This window comes from Acinonyx jubatus, chromosome D2 (assembly GCF_027475565.1).
Source record: "Acinonyx jubatus isolate Ajub_Pintada_27869175 chromosome D2, VMU_Ajub_asm_v1.0, whole genome shotgun sequence".
Lineage (NCBI taxonomy): Eukaryota > Metazoa > Chordata > Mammalia > Carnivora > Felidae > Acinonyx > Acinonyx jubatus.
Window position 1 is genome coordinate 578,400 of NC_069393.1, and position 15,826 is coordinate 594,225.

A 15,826-nucleotide genomic window follows, 5' to 3' on the forward strand; every position below is an offset into this window, starting at 1 on the left:
ACCTAAGCATTTGGATATTAGGTCGAGGCTGTCACATTCCTGCTACATATGAGGAATGGAGCCCCACTAGAATGAATAGAAGTGCTTATTGCACTAAAGCCACGCCCACGGGGGATATTACCACACTTGGGTTCGTACCATTCTGGTAAGTAGGCAGTGGTCTCCTTGTAGTTTAATTTGAAATTAATTTAGTTTTGTGTACATACTACGTTCACATAATTCCAAATTCAAAAAATACAAAAGAGGATACAGTGAAAGTCTCCCTCCACACCCCTCTCTTGGCCCCTAGCCATCTAAAACTCCTTCTTAAAGCCAGCCGTTATTATCACTTCTTTATATATCCTTCCAAAGGTATTTTTATGCCCATGCAAGAAAACGTGTATATGGTTTTACTTCTTTATTCAAAACATTGGGTTTTTTTTTAATGTTTATTTATTTATTTATTTTGAAAGAGTGTGAATGGTGGAGGGACAGAGAGAGAGGGAGTGAGAATCCCAGGCAGGCTCCACACTGTCAATGCAGAGCCCAGTGCAGGGCTCAAACTCATAAACCGTGAGATCATGACCTGAGCCAAAATTAAGAGTCAGATGGTCAACTGACTGAGCCACCCAGACCCCCCTCAAAACACTTTACACACAGTGTTCTGCACTTTGCTTTTTTCACTGAATATATTTGGGGTACCACAGAAGCATAAAAACTTCTTTTAAAGAAGACTTGCTTGGTCCTCAGGTGAGCTGGACCCAGAAAGAATGGGCTCTGGTATTCAGTATGGAGATGCTGCCTTGAGACAGCTGAGGTCACCACGTCGCGCACAGGCCCCAAGTGCTCAGGAGTGTGGTTGTTAAAAGCAGCACGGGAGTGCACAGGTACGTGCTCACATCACAGCATCTTTGCTGACACAACCTTGTACTCTTCGTTACTTGGGCGTTCTATACATGCTTAGCTGTAAAGGTTGCTGTCGCTTCTTGTAGCTACGTTGAAATGGAGAGGTGATTGTATAATTAAAATTAGGTATTTTCAACAACAGCGTTGAAACATTCTTCTCAAGCTCACATGGAACATTCACCAAGATAGACAACATTCGGAGCTATAAAACACACCTTAACAAATTTAAAAGAATAGAAATTACACAGTGTCTTTTCTTAGACCGCAATGGAATTGAACTAGAAATCAGTAACAGAGAGATAACTGGAAAATCCAAAATCTGTGGAGGTTAACACAGTTTTAAATAACTCGTGGGTCAAGGAAGAAATCTCAAGAGGAACTTAAACACATTTGGAATTAAATGAAAATCAAAACACTGCTTATCAAAATGTGGAATGTGGTGTAAGCATTGTTAGAGGGAAATTTATAGCATTGAATGCATAATTAGAAAAGAAGAAAGATCTCAGAATCAGTCATCTAAGTGTCCACCATCAGAAACTGGAAAAAGAAGAGCAAATTAAATTCAAAGTAGGCAGAAGAAATCATAAGAACTAGAGCAGAAATCAATGAGATCAAAACCAAGAAATCAATGGAGAAAAATGAACAAAATCAAAGCTGATTTATTGAAAAAGATCAATACAATCAATAATCTTGTAGCCAGGCTAATTAAGAAAAAAGAGAGACATAAATTACTAATATCAGAGATGAAAGAGGGGAATCACTGCAGAGCCTATGGACATGAAAAGGATAGTAAAAGAACACTATGCCCACAAGTTTGATAATACAGATGAAACAGACCAATTCCTTGAAAGACCTATTTGCCAAAACCCAAGAAAAAAATAGACAATTTGACTAAGTCTACATCTATTAAAGAAACTGAAGCAATGATTAATAATCTTCGAAAATAGAAAGCACCGGGCCCAGATGGGTTCACTGGTGAGTTCCACCATTGAAGGAAGAAATTACACCATTTCTCTACAATCTCTTCCACAGGACAGAAGCAGATGGGATACTTGCTACTCGTTCTACGAGACCAGCATTACCCTAATTCCAAAACCAGACAAAGACATGACAAGAAAACTACAGACCAGTATCTCTCATGAATATAGATGCAAAAATCCTCAATAAAATTTTAGCAAATCGAAGCCAACACTGTACAAAAAAGAGTTCTATGCCACTTCCAAGTGGGGTTTATCCCAGGTATGCCAGGCTGGTTCAACATTCCAAAATCGGTTAATGTAATCCATCACATCCATGGGCTGAAGAAGAAAAATCACCCGATCACATCAAGAGAAAAATCATTTGACAAAATCCGACACCCATTCATGATGAAAATTCTCAGTAAACTAGGAATAGAGGGGAATTTCCTCAACGTGGGGAAGAGTATCTATAGAAAACTGCTAACAGCATTAAACTTGAAGCTTTCCAATTCATAACAAGAAACAAGGAAGGATGTCTGTGCTCACCACTCCTTTTCAGCATCCTGGAAGTTCTAGCTCATGCAGTAAGATAAAAAAGGAAATAAAAAGTACCCAGATAGGGAAGGAAGAAATTAATGTCTCTGTCCGCAGACAACATGGTTATCTATGTGGAAAATCCAAAAGAATCCACAAGCTCCTACGCAAGCGGTTATACGGCAAGGTTATATGGCAAGATACAAGGTTAATAGACAGAACTCAATCACTTCTCTATGTACCAGCAATGAACAAGTGCCATTTGAAATTAAAAACACAATACTGTGTATATTAGCATTCAAAAAAAGGAAATACTCGGGTCTAATTCTAACAAAATACGTGTAAGATCTGTATTAGGAAAAACCAAAGTGATTCTAAAGTTGACACGGAGTGACAGAAGACCCAGAACAAGCAGCGCTGTATTGAAGGAGAAGAACAAAGCTGGACGACCATAGATCCTGGACTTCAAGACACTATACAGCTATGGTCGTCCAGACAGTTTGGTATCGAAAGCATGAACAAAGAGAGCAGTGGACCAGAGCAGAGAGCTCAGAAATACACCCACGTCAATACAGTCAGCCGATCTTTGATGAAGGAGCAAAGATGGTCCTTTCAACAGACGGTGCGAGAACAAGTGGCTAGCCACGTGCAAAAAATAAATAAAAAGACTCTAGACACCACACACACACACACACACACACACCCCTTACCCCCCTTTTCACAAAGATTAAATCAAAATGGATTACAAACCTAAATGTAAAACATAAAACTATAAAACTCCTACAGGATAACGTAGGAAAAAGCCTAGGTGATCTTCAATGTAATGATGACTTTTTAGATCCAGCACCAGAGGCACCATCCACGAAAGAACCAGTCAATAAGCTGGGTTCCGTTACAAAACTTGTGCTCTAGGAAAGACACCAAGAGAGTGAGAAGACAAGCCACAGACTGGGAGAAAATATTTCTGAAAGACATCTAGTTAAGGATTGTTATCCAAATAATACAAAGAACCCTTAAAACTTAACAGAAAACAACCCAATTTATAAATGGGCCAAAGACCTTAGCAGACACCTCACCAAAGAAGACGTACCATAGGTGGCAGTGAGTATATGAAAAGATCCTGCACATCATATGTCATCAGGGAAATGCAAATTAAAACAACGATGAGGTACCACCACAGCATCCTTACTAGAATGGCCAAAATAAAAGACGCACACAACACCAGATGCTAGCGAGGACGTGCAGCAGAACTGTCATACGTCCCCACCGGGAATGCAAAATGGTCCGGCCGCTTTTGGAAGACAGCGCGGCAGCTCTTACAAGACTAAACATTCTCCTACAATGTGATCCGGCAGTCTCACTTCTGGGTATTTACCCAGAGGAGTTGAAAACACAAAAATCTGCACGTGAATGTTTAAAGCAGCTTTATTCATAATTACCCAAACTTGGAAACGAGTAAGATGTCCTTCAGCAAATGGATCACTGAAGTACGGTACATCCAGGCAATGGACAATTCAGCGCTAAAAAAAAACCCCAAAAAACAAAAAAACTCTCAAACCATGAAAAGGCTACATATACTGTATGCTTCCAACAAGATGACATTCTGGAAAAGGCAAAACCATGAAGATAATTAAAAGATCAGGGGTTGGGGTTGGGGGGGATGAATAGGCAGGGCCTAGAGGATATTTGGGGCAGTGAAAATACTCTCTATGATACTGTAACGATGGATACATTTCATTATATATTTGTCCAAACCCATACAATGTACAGCATCAAGAGTTAACCATAGTGTAAATAATGGACTCGGGGGGATGACGATGTGTCCGTGCAGCTTCATCCCTGGTAACACATGTTCCACTCTGGTCTGGGATGCTGATCACGGGTGAGGCTCTGCATGTATGAGGGGCAGCGGGTATTTGGGAAACTGGGAAATCTATGAACTTTCCCCTCACTTTTGTCGTGAACCTCAAACTGCTCCCAAAAAGTAAAATCTTCGTAAGAAGAAAGTCCTAAAGCAACCACTACAATAACATGACGAAGAGTTTTGGCTCCTTAACCAACATAGGAATGAGAAGGAAATAAACACGTAATTAATCTAAATAACCAAAAAGAAGGCAGAAAGAGGAAAGGGAGAGTAAGGAACAGATCAGACAAATAGAAAACAAATAGGAAATGGTAGATTAAACTCTACAAGTTAAAAAAAAATGTTCTGCTTAAAAGAATGTAAACTATAGGCTCTTAGAAAGAAAGGAAGGGTGGTCGTTGATGGGAGTAATTGAGATAGAGATTCTTCTGCCTTTGTATCAATACGGAGAGTTTTTTTGGTTAACTGAAGTCTAAATGTGTCTGTTGCTAAAATAGGCTTTTTTTTATAAAATTTGCAAGTAGAGATCGTAGCTTTGTAAAGCTTCCCTTTTCCCATTTGCCACAGTGGACTTTTTTATGCACCTGCAACATCATCTAACAGGTGTACATGACGTTTAAGTGGAGTAGGAAGATCTGTTCACCAAGTCCCTATGGGACTTTAAGCTGTATTTGTCTGCACATTTATAGTTATGCGGATTTCTAAATTGTTCTTCATATTTTTTAGGTGTTCAGGTGTTATTTGGGGCACAGTTGTCGGAGCTTGAAGAAGAAGTTTTTTACCACCGTCTTTTTCTACGTTATACAGAAGTAGATATTCCTGCGAAGAAGAATAATTTGGGGTAATATGCAAGCTAGTAGATGTGGCACAGCAAATCATATAATAAATCTCATTAAATGGACAGTACCGTTAGAGGTATACATGTATGTAAAAATTTTCTGGTCCATATTTTCCCTTTCATCTTTGGTTTAAATCCTCACTGTGTGCTGTATATAGACTCTTACTCAATACGTCTCCACGGCATGGTATCTGATGTAGGATCTGATAGAACGTTGCTCCCAGTGCAGTCTAAAATTTTATTTTCCTTAATCGTCTGAACTAAAACCTGTCGATGGCGAGTGTACTTTGATCATCCTGTCAGCTACATTGCACAGTTGGTTATATTGATGACCCGGTATTCGAAGACTCTGGCATTGACGGCCAGTGAGATGCTTATTTACTTCCCATTTGCCACGGTCCACAAAGTGTTTACGTAACCCACACTTGAAATACTAGACCAGTAGTTACTCAGACACGGAAATAAAATGGAAAATGGAGTTTTTCCATGAACTTGACGCTTTCCAGCACTCTGTTGATTTTACAGCACCTTCGTCCAGATCGATTCAGGAAGTGTAGCCAGAGTACCTGCTGTGTTTTAGGCACTGTGATCAGCACTAAGGATTCTGTTACCTTTACCCAAACTTACCAGGAAATCGATTCTACTTCCGGCTGTTGGTAAATGCGACGGACGGTATAACTGGGGCAGCTCACCTGTTCCCCGTTTGCTGCTCTGTCTGGTCTCCCTGCTGGAAAACACTGTTCGTTACTGTGCTTTTCCTAGGATTCGGTGGATGACGTCACTGCCTCTTTTTTAAGTCTTTTATTGTTTCGTGTTCATTTTAAGGAAACCCACTAAATCAAGTTAATATTAAAGGAATACCACTCATCAAGAAATTTCTGTATAGCTTTTGCTGAATACTTAAATGCCTTACTACGGTTATCGAGTTGACATGTTTTTAATTCACATAAGGTATATCGAAGTGTAATATATATTGTATTACAAAGACTTGTTCTAATATTTTAAAATGTCGATGCAAAAAACGTGTAATAGAACTTTTCTTTAAAGTTGAAATACAGTATTGCTTAAGGCCAAAAGGTTAAAAAGCATTCTTCACCTTATATATGTTCTTTCACTGTGACTTTTCGCTGCAGGCTGATTGGTGAATTTCACTGCCTTTCAGTTAGAAGCTGCCACTGCTTTTGTTGTTCGATTTAATCAACAGAGCACAGTGGCACTAGAAACTCTGGGAGGTGACTTGGGTAAAAAGATCAGTATGTATCTGTGTTAGGCGTCTTAATTTTGTTTTTTTTTTTTTTTTTAATGCCTGGAATATTTTTGTTTTGAAAAGTCAGAAAATGAAGTAAGTTTTCAGACTGGACTACCACATGGACCTCGCTGGAAGAATGTTCGATTCGGCGTCTCATTTATGATAGTTCTGCAGGCTGCTCACTTTTGAACAGCTCTTTGCATGGGATAGGAGCATGTCTGTTCTGCCACATCGCTTGATTCAAAAGCAAGAATTTTTACAATAAGATGTTAACTTGGTTTACAAATGAGCCTATTAATTAAACCACAGGTACTGCATAGAATTCCACATCGTTTGACCAATAAAAGTTGGCTGGAGAACCAAACCATGGTGGTTCTTAATAAAGGCCTTTCAGGAAAAATGAAGAAGGGAGATAATTTAGTATATTGGGCAGTGGAGTGTTTTCCAACGCCCTCAACCAGTTCTCTGATTCACCAGAGGTATGAGGGGGGCGGCCTACAATTCAGTTCCAATATTCTATACCTAGAGATAGCCTCAGATCCCGCAGGTTACGGGCTTCGTCTGCCCCACCCCGACACACACACACACACACACACTTCAGATACCACTAGCACAAGGATGTTCTTGTTCCCCCACCTGGAACCTCATCACATCTTGTTGTTCAAGAGTCCAGTCTCCAGCCCGCACCCACCCTTCCCAAGTTGCGGTGGTAGGCCTGGAAGTTCCAGCGCCTCTAATCGTTTGGTCTCTGCGGTGACCAGTCCCATCCCGAGGCTCACGGGACCCCACCCTAAGTCACCTCATTAGCATAAACTCCAGTGTGCTCCAAAGTGACACTCGGTGATTAACAGCAGACACCCCCATCGTGGAAATTCCAAGGGTTTTAGGAGCTCTGTGCTGGGAACCAAGGACGAAAACCAAATACGTGTTGTTATATCATACGCCGCTAAATGTTATGTGTACGCTTTCCACAACTCACCACGTTTTCAGGATGCTCTCAATTCACCTCTGTAGAGAAGCGTTTTTTCAGCCGTCCTCGAAAATTCTCTAAACTCCATTTAGACTTGAAATTGTTTATTTTACAAGCCCAGCATTTAGTGAAAATGAGAGCATCCCAGGGTGGGAATCTGTAATGGTTTTTTTTTCTACTAAAAACATTTTTTGGGACTTATAAAAGAGTCTTTGAAGTCTCAAGGAACAGTGATATTACTCAGAGTGAAGAATCTGATGTTAAAATAAAAAATAAAAAAAAAAAAAACAACTTAAATGATTAGCAATTCACACTGCAAGCCAGTAGGGGGTTCTTAATTTTCTGTGAAGTTTATCCGTTTTCGGTTTTTGGGGGGTTTTTTTGTTTGTTTTTTTGAGGAGAGGATTAGAAGGACTTTAAAACACCTGTGAATTTTTTCATAATTTTTTTTCTGTGCCACTTATAGAGTGAATCTCTTTAAAGACTAATCATTCTGCCTGTCCGTGGACAGTCACAATTTGCCCCAGCTGGCCGTTGCTTGGTTAATTCCCAGTTGTATGAAATTCTTCAAGGAGTTGTTTTTAGACTTTTAGATTTAGCCGAGAACACTCACCGGACTCAGGAAGACCCGTAGCTGAGGAAGTGACGGCCATCACCCTCTCAGGTTAGAAAATACTGCTTGTTGGAAAAGAACAGTGTGATCAGGGGATCACCTTTGTTTTATCGACCTTTGCCCCACATTTTAATGCTGTAGCATTTGGAAACACCAAGGCATCTGTCGTTTCACCCAAAAATAGTTGAGTGTGCATCTCTGAAAAGAGTTTGTGATTTTATATAACACCAGAGCATTGGGGACTTCTCGAAAGATATTGATAACAAAGCCAAGAGTGGTTATGTTTATTGTTACCTTGCACTTACGTAAAGTTTTCTGCCATGTGTGGAAAAAGCAAAATGCACGTCTTTCATACAGTATTATCAGAGCATGTGGCTGATTGTACCAGAAGCTCTGTCCCTCAGCAGGGACAGCAGGGCAGCGGGCCTGCTCCCCACGGCCAGCATAGCATCGGCGTGGTTGGTGACCTTGCCGTATTGGTTAAGTATTTCCAGTATCCCCTCTGCCGGTGCAGTAGCATGAGAAATACTTCATTGAAATCATCCTAATGTGCTTATATCCCATTATGAAGAATGCATTTGACTTCGACTTATGCCAGCCAACTATGAGGTGGGTTGAGCCACACCATAAACTTGCAATAATGTCAACTTCTTTGTGTTAGAGGACATCGTCCCTAAACTTCTGTGTAGATAAGCCTCTGCTCTGACTACTCGTTTCTGTAACTTCTGGGTGATGTGTTCCACTTTAAAGAAAGCTGGTGTGAAGCACACAGATTGCTAAGTTTCTGAGTATTTTGCAGCCCCAAATGTGGAAAATATCCAAAACATGGAAATAATTGTGTTCACTAAATATTTAAGGACCAGCTAACAATGTATGAAGGTGACATGATGATTTCTTTATGTTGGGTGGAGGGCCCTCAAATCATTTTACATTGAATTGTTTTGGTAAGTCAGAGTAAGTCTCCCACATTATTCTCTTTTCCAGAAAAGTCATTGTAGTAGTTTCCATGGCCATAAATCTACATCACATACCCCATAGTACCTGTTAGGCCCATTTCCTGGGGAGAATGGTGCTTTTATATGACACTCGTGTTTTTCTGAATGCCCCCTGCTTTCTCATTGCCGCGGTGCCTTTGCATGGACTGTTCTCCCTGCCTTGGAACGCACCCCACTGGCTCTCCAGGTCAGGTAGTGGCTCTGTTGCCCGATAGGGGGCAGCGTAGAACTTCTCCCCTGGGAGCTTTCTCTAAGCCCCTCCCACCCCCGGACACCTGCAAACACGCTCTGCTCCTGTCATTCTCTGTTGTAACCTTTCTTCTGTCCTAACCTTTCATTTATGCATATGTTATCCTTATTTGTCTTCTCTCCTGGGCTAAGACCTCCCTGGGACAGCGCTGCACTTGTGCGCCCGCTGCCTGGCACGTAGGAGTGCTTGTGGGAAGGACACATGATGAGTCAGGTCTGTCCCCAAGGCTTTCTAACGTACTTGGATGTCCAGTCTGTCCACCGCAAGATCCCCTTGTTCAGACTCTCCAAAAGGTGGTCATACGATCCTGCTTAAATTCCTTTCTGTCTGGGAGGGAGTTTCATAACTCCTAGCTCGCCTTTCCAGATGAGAGCACCGAGACGGTGCAGTAGAAGTCCCCAGCCTCTGTCCCCCAACAAAGACCGACTTAGACAACATTAGACAACTGTCCACAAAATCCATTCCAAGCGATCTCAGGAGTCCACGGAAAAACTCCAGCATAGTGGGACAAACAGCCTGAGAATAACTACAAAAAAAGGGAAGGAAGAACTTCATTTTGCCTCTGTCATCTCATCCTCCAAGGAGGAGTGCCTCCAGCACTGGCTCAGCACCGAGAGAACTCCCCAGCCTTTTGGGGCACCATACAAAGGACCCACTTCGGGTCCCCCCGCCCCCAGACGCTAGCAACACTGAGACCTACGGGCGTGGCTAAGAACGAGGAAGGGGGACAAGGGCTATAGTAGCAGCCACTCTGCGAGAGTAACCACGGTTGCCAGTGACCTGCTCTTCCGGAGGACCCCAGCGGCTTTCACCACTGAAGAAGTAAACAGCCCTCCCACCTGCATGGAGCCCCTACACATTTCGTCCTTTTTTGCCCCCGGGGCCAGATGCCTGAGTCCCGCTCTGCTCCTTCCCGGTGCCCCCACCAGAGCCCCGGATCTGCACTGGCAGCCTGCCCAGGCCTCTGCGGCTAAGAGTGCAAGATGCCAGCCCGGATCCCCTACCCGCCCCCCCCCCACCCCGGCCATAGTTGACTCCCACTGCCATGCGCACCCTCGTGGCTAGCCCCACCAGCGGCGCATTTGCAGACTGCCAGCCTCTCATCACTGGCCGATCCTACCACCGTGGAAGTGCACACCGACAGCCAGGGACCCCCAGCTGCTTGCTTATGGGCCCGCAGTTGGCCTGAGCCCTTGCTGCTGGCTGCGGCCCCAGCCCCTGCCACCACACGGGCAGCTGCAGCTGGCTTCCACGGCCAAGTGCGTGCACACCACTAGCCTGGCCACCACTACTGCCTGCCCTGGTCCCTAGCTTCTCAACCTGGAGGCGGCACTGAGGATCCAAACAGCCCTGGAAGCCACTGCGGAACCCCCACGGCGTCCGCCGAGGCTCATGCGCTTGATGCTACGGACCTCGTAGCAATGCAACCCGAACCAATGCAGCATCAGACCTGGAGCTGCCACACGCCCTTGCACTTGGACCTTGCACCCTGCGCTGCTAGCCTTGGAGACACAGCCTGCTCCAGCGGCCCCCACTCGCAGGTGAAGGTCTTTCCTTACTGAAGCCGGTCCATAAAGTCTGGAAGAGGTGACTGCTTCCTCAAACGCCTACACAAGGTAACGGGGATCACAAAGAATAGGGGGATCATAACACCACCAGAGGAATACCATAAACTTCCAGCAACTGACCCCAAAGGAATGGAGATCTATGAGTCGCCTGATAAAGAATTCAAAACAGTTGTTCTAAAGATGCTCAAGAGGACGCAAACGGTAACAAAATCAGGAAAATACAGGAACAAAATGAGTCCAACAAAGAGAAAACCTCAAAATCAAAAAAAAAAAAATTTGGAGCTGGAGAATACAATTATTACACCAAAGAATTCAGTAGAGAGCTTCAATAGCAGACAGGGCTGAACAGAAGACAGAATCCATGAGCTTGGAGGCAAGTGGTGTGAAATTACCCAGTCAGTCAGAGAAGCAAAGGGAGAATGAAAAGGGATGAAGAAAGTCTACGGGACTTACAGGACGCCATTAAGAAACAATCTACGCGTCACTGGAGTCCCAGACGGAGGGAGGGAGATGGGAGGGGGAGAACGCTTATTTAAAGTAGTGGCTGAGAACTTCCCAAACCTGGAGAGACATTTGCACATCTAAATTCATGAAGCTGATGAGTCACACCAAAATTTCTTCTCTAAGGCACATAAAAATGTCTAAAATCGTATCTCCTGGTGCAGCCTACACCCTTTCCAAAAGTTGGGTAATGAACATAGGTACCCAGTTATTTTAAATTCTAGGGGCAAGAGCTTTGACTCTGGGGCAGCAGGTTTTGTTGTTTGGACTAGCGTTCTGTGTACCCTTGGCTAGCCTCTTGGCACCTCACGACACAGCCCGTGGGCAAGCAGGTGGCCAAGGTCCACGCACAATTGTCACCAACCTGCTGCTGCAGTCACCGAGCTTTAGGCTTGAGGGCTGTGGGAAGCCATCGAGCATATGATCACCCATAAGCCCCTGCTTTCAGGCCTAGGCATGCTCAGCTGTCTAAGGATTGTATGCTGGGTCCTAAATGCTTGGGGCTGCAATGTGTCAAATCTCTCCACTTTGTTAATCACATAACCCTGTTAACAACAGACAAGTCCCCGTGTTGGAGGAGCCAGGGCTAGAGTCAGATCTTGAAAACTCAGTACCTGCAGCCTTGCCAAAGGGGTAGAGGAATGGCAACGTTCAAACTTTGTATTCTCCTTAAATTGTTTATACAGGTTTTTGACTGGTTCTCCGCACCTTCACCCTGAGCGATGAGAACTGTACTTTTGCACTTGGAGAAATCCAGTTCCCGTTGCCAAGCGCTCGTTGGGTCGTTCACGGTCTCTCTGATCAAAGTGCAGCCGTCCCCCCATCATCCACGGGTGTACATTCTAAGACCCCCCAAGTAGGTGCCTGAACCTGCAGCTATAGGGCTGAGCCCTACATACTGCGTTTTCTCCTGTGCGTACATAGCTACGATGAGGTTTAATTTATAAATTAAGCACAGTAAGAGAATGTCCAAATTGCCAGCATCACCACCCTTGTGCTTTGGGGCCATTATTAAATAAAACAGTACTTACTTGGACACAAGAACCACGGCACAACAGCCAATCTGATCATCAAGTCAGCCAAGTGACTAAGGGGCACGTAGCGTGCACAGCCCGGATATGCTGGAAAAACGGATGATTCACCTCTTCCGTAGGACAGAGCAGATTGGCACAAGATTTCATCATGCAGCTTAATTTAAAGCTAATGACTTATTTATATCTGAAGTTTCACGTTTGGTATTTTTGGACCAGAGTGACCACAGGTAACTGAAACCACAGATGGCTGGCAGGACAGGTGGTGGTGGTGGTGACCACTGATTCTTTAAAAGAGTTTATTGGGGCACCTGGCTGGCTTAGTAGAGCGCGTGACTCTTGATCTGAGGGTTGTGAGTTCAAGCCCCCGCGTTCGGTGTAGAGATTAAAATCTGTAAAAAAAAAAAAAATTGTAAAATAAAAACGCTTACTCGTGAAATTACCAGAAAACTTAGTTTAGCAAGCTCATTTTTAATACTGTCAATTAAAATGTCCATAACATTAAGCCCTGGAGAGAGCTCTGCGGTTTTTTTGCAGCGGAAAAGTATTTTCACATTAACGCCTGATTTAGCCTTCAACACAGCCCTTTGCAGTTGGGGCCCAAAGGGCAGAGGGTAGCAGCCGGCCACCCCTAGGAAGTGACAGGAGGCCCTGGGTGCAGGCTGTGGACCCCACCGCACAGCAGTCGGAAAAGGCACTGGGATTTGTGTTGACTGGAATCCTTTCTTCCCTCAAAATTTCAAACACACATTTACTGGAGTTTTTAAGAACTTATAAAGAGTTTTTATTTTACATAGTAAAATTTTTTATTTTAAAAATAATCTTTAGTGGGGCGCCTGGGTGGCTTAGTTAAGTGTCCGACTTTGGCTCAGGTCATGATCTCGCAGTCCGTGAGTTCAAGCTCCGTGTCAGGCTCTGTGCTGACAGCTCAGAGCCTGGAACCTGTTTCGGATTCTGTGTCTCCCCTTCTCTCTGCCCTCCTCCTCAGGCCCCCTCTCCCTCTCTCTCTCTCAAAAAATAAACATTTAAAAAATTAAAAAAAAAACTTTAGTGCCAAATCGTTAGAGGTGGGGAAGATATTGATGTCATCCTTGTGACACCATGTTTTGATTTACCAAAAAAACAACAAAAAAAAAACTTACAAGTTTGATAACTTGCCTTTTGGCCCTGCCTTCAGTGAGTTGAAAATATTAGCAGGTGAAAAGTGCATGACCGAAAGCGCATGCTAACTCTTTTCAGAATGCTTGTCAATATCTTCTCGTTGGCTCTTAAAGCTGTCCAGTCCTGAGGTTGTTTGCGAGTTAAATATTTCTTTGGCAAAGGTAAGAATGTGCCTGTGAGGCCTGTGCTAACGGCAGTCGCCCCCCTCATGAGAGTGTCCTCTACCTTATACCTGGGGCTTACATCCCTCACCGCAACATTTCGTGTATTTCCTGTGGCCACATTCCTGCGCCGTGTGTGTGTGTGTGTGTGTGTGTGTGTGTGCGCGCGCGCACGCGCAATAAACTCTGGACCCAGGCTAGTCATAGCCTCTGCTGCTTCTCGTCTCTACTTATTTCACTTAGTCTTCGAGCAAGAGTAAAAGAGAAATCGCCTTACTTAGGATTTCACTTAATCTATACCTATCGGATTATTCTACTTTTCCCCTTTTTATTTCCAGAAGTAATTTTGGCGGGAGGTGCGAGCCTGTTGCTTCAAACTTTTACCAAATGTAGTCATATCTTGGGACCCGTCTAGTGGCCTCAACTGTAGTTGGGATTTGTTCATAGGGCTCTCTTGTTGGCGCGAGATTTTACCCCCATGTCGGGTCTGTTCTGTCACTGGGTGACACAGCAGAGTCCTTGGCTGTGGGTAAAGTAAAAGTCCAGTCCAGCGGGTGTTGTAGAAAGCAGGAAGGGCGGCAGGAATCAGGCACCAGTGAGCAGGGTGCAAAAGCCCCGGGTGCTGAGCCGGCGTGCGGGGCCCGCCCAAGAAGCAGGTGGCCATCCGAGCGTGGTGAGCCACTCGAGGAGGCTCTTGGCAGGAAGCAAGCGTTTGATCCCAACTTCCCAGGGTTCCTCTCAATAGCAGGGCAGCACAAAGACAAGGTAACGCCCCAGTTGTGAAATCCTCAAGCCATAAGAATGTGAGAGAGAAACCGATGCTGTCATCACAGATACTAGTCAACACCTACGCCATAAAAACTAAAAGATAACTTAATGGCAAGGCCAATGGTTAGAAGTAGTTACTCTGGCCCGGGTCAGACTATCTGTCATAGTTCAACACAAACTGAAACCATATACACATAGCAAGATTCCTGCCCCAGGCTACCCCGTACATCTGTGAGCAGTTAGCAATGGTGCAGGGAGCCTGTATGCTTCAGGACTGCTGGGCACTTTCCTTTCCTCATCCCCGCACCCCCCCTCCCCCCCCCCCCCCCCCCCCCGTTGGTCTAGTTCATGGCGAGAGGCAGGCAGTCTGCCTGCTGTGCTACCCTGGTGAATTCCCTCGGCCAGCACACCTGCACTCAGGGATATACCAGGAAGTGCTTAAGAGTGGACCTGCCACGTCAAAGATGTGTTCCGATAAGGCCAAATTGCCCTCCAGTGAACTTAACGCCAATTTATACTCCCACTCCTAGAGCCAGAGGCCCAATCTTAAATCCACACATTAGAAAACAACAACAACAACAAGGTTTATATTTTGTCATTATTAACCTAGAAAAGGTTAGTCCTTTTAGTGAAAATTCAGGATTTATATCTCACTATTCAAAAATCCCAGTGTAGGGGCGCCTGGGTGGCTCAGTCCATTACGCGTCCAACTTCGGCTCAGGTCATGAACTCGCAGTTTGTGAGTTTGAGCCCCGCATCGGGCTCTGTGCTGACAGCTCAGAGCCTGGAGCCTGCTTCAGATTTTGTGTCTCCCTGTCTCTCTGCCCCTCCCCTGCTCATGCTCTGTCGCTCTCTGTGTCTCAAAAATGAATAAATGTAAAAAAAAAAAAATTTTTTTTTAAATCTCAGTGTATACTTCGTAACAGTGCTGCTGGATAGACTGCTATTTGCGGAGTGGAAGTATACTTTCTTCGTGACTGCTACAGTATTTATGGAAAAGCTAAAATGTAACAAAGACGAATCTTCAGTGGGAGGACCTGTCTTTGGAGAGGGGTATTTCGTTTGTGTTCTCTCTAGGACTTCTTTAAATACTGAATACGTTCTTATCGTTCAAAAATCAAAACGGTATGAAACGTAAACATTGGCCTCTCTCCCCAACCACCACTCCATTCCTTCCCTCACTTCTGTAGGTAACCACTTGTTAGTTCGTGCCTCTTTCTGGTTTCTTGATGTAGAGACAGATATTTTTTATTCTTTTTTTTTTTCTTAAATAAAAGGTAACGTATGACCTACTCTCCATCTATACTATATCCTGGAGCTCTGCCTAAACACTGAGAGCTTTCTTCTCACTAAAGCTTCCCTTGTGTGCATAGACCATGTTTCTTTAACCAGTTCCTAACCGATAAGCAATTGGGTCATTTCCAATTCCCTGGTTCTTTGGAGGTAATTCCAAAATACTCAATTCGACAGCATTGTTAA

General features: G+C 44.1%; 1 protein-coding gene across 3 annotated transcripts in view; it reads left to right on the forward strand.

Annotated features, from left to right (window-relative positions):
- Positions 1-6,441, forward strand: part of RAB4A (RAB4A, member RAS oncogene family) — a 45,310-nt gene extending 38,869 nt beyond the window's left edge. For 2 of the 3 annotated variants that reach the window (XM_027047014.2, XM_027047016.2), the window contains 2 exons: positions 730-866; positions 4,969-6,441. In XM_027047014.2, coding sequence (XP_026902815.1) covers positions 730-845 — 116 coding nt within the window. In that variant the 3' untranslated portion in view covers positions 846-866; positions 4,969-6,441. Of the gene's footprint in view, positions 1-729; positions 867-1,917; positions 4,584-4,968 lie in introns of those variants that run through there. The other variant, XM_027047015.2, reaches the window with a different exon arrangement.
- Positions 6,442-15,826: the final 9,385 nt, after the last annotated feature.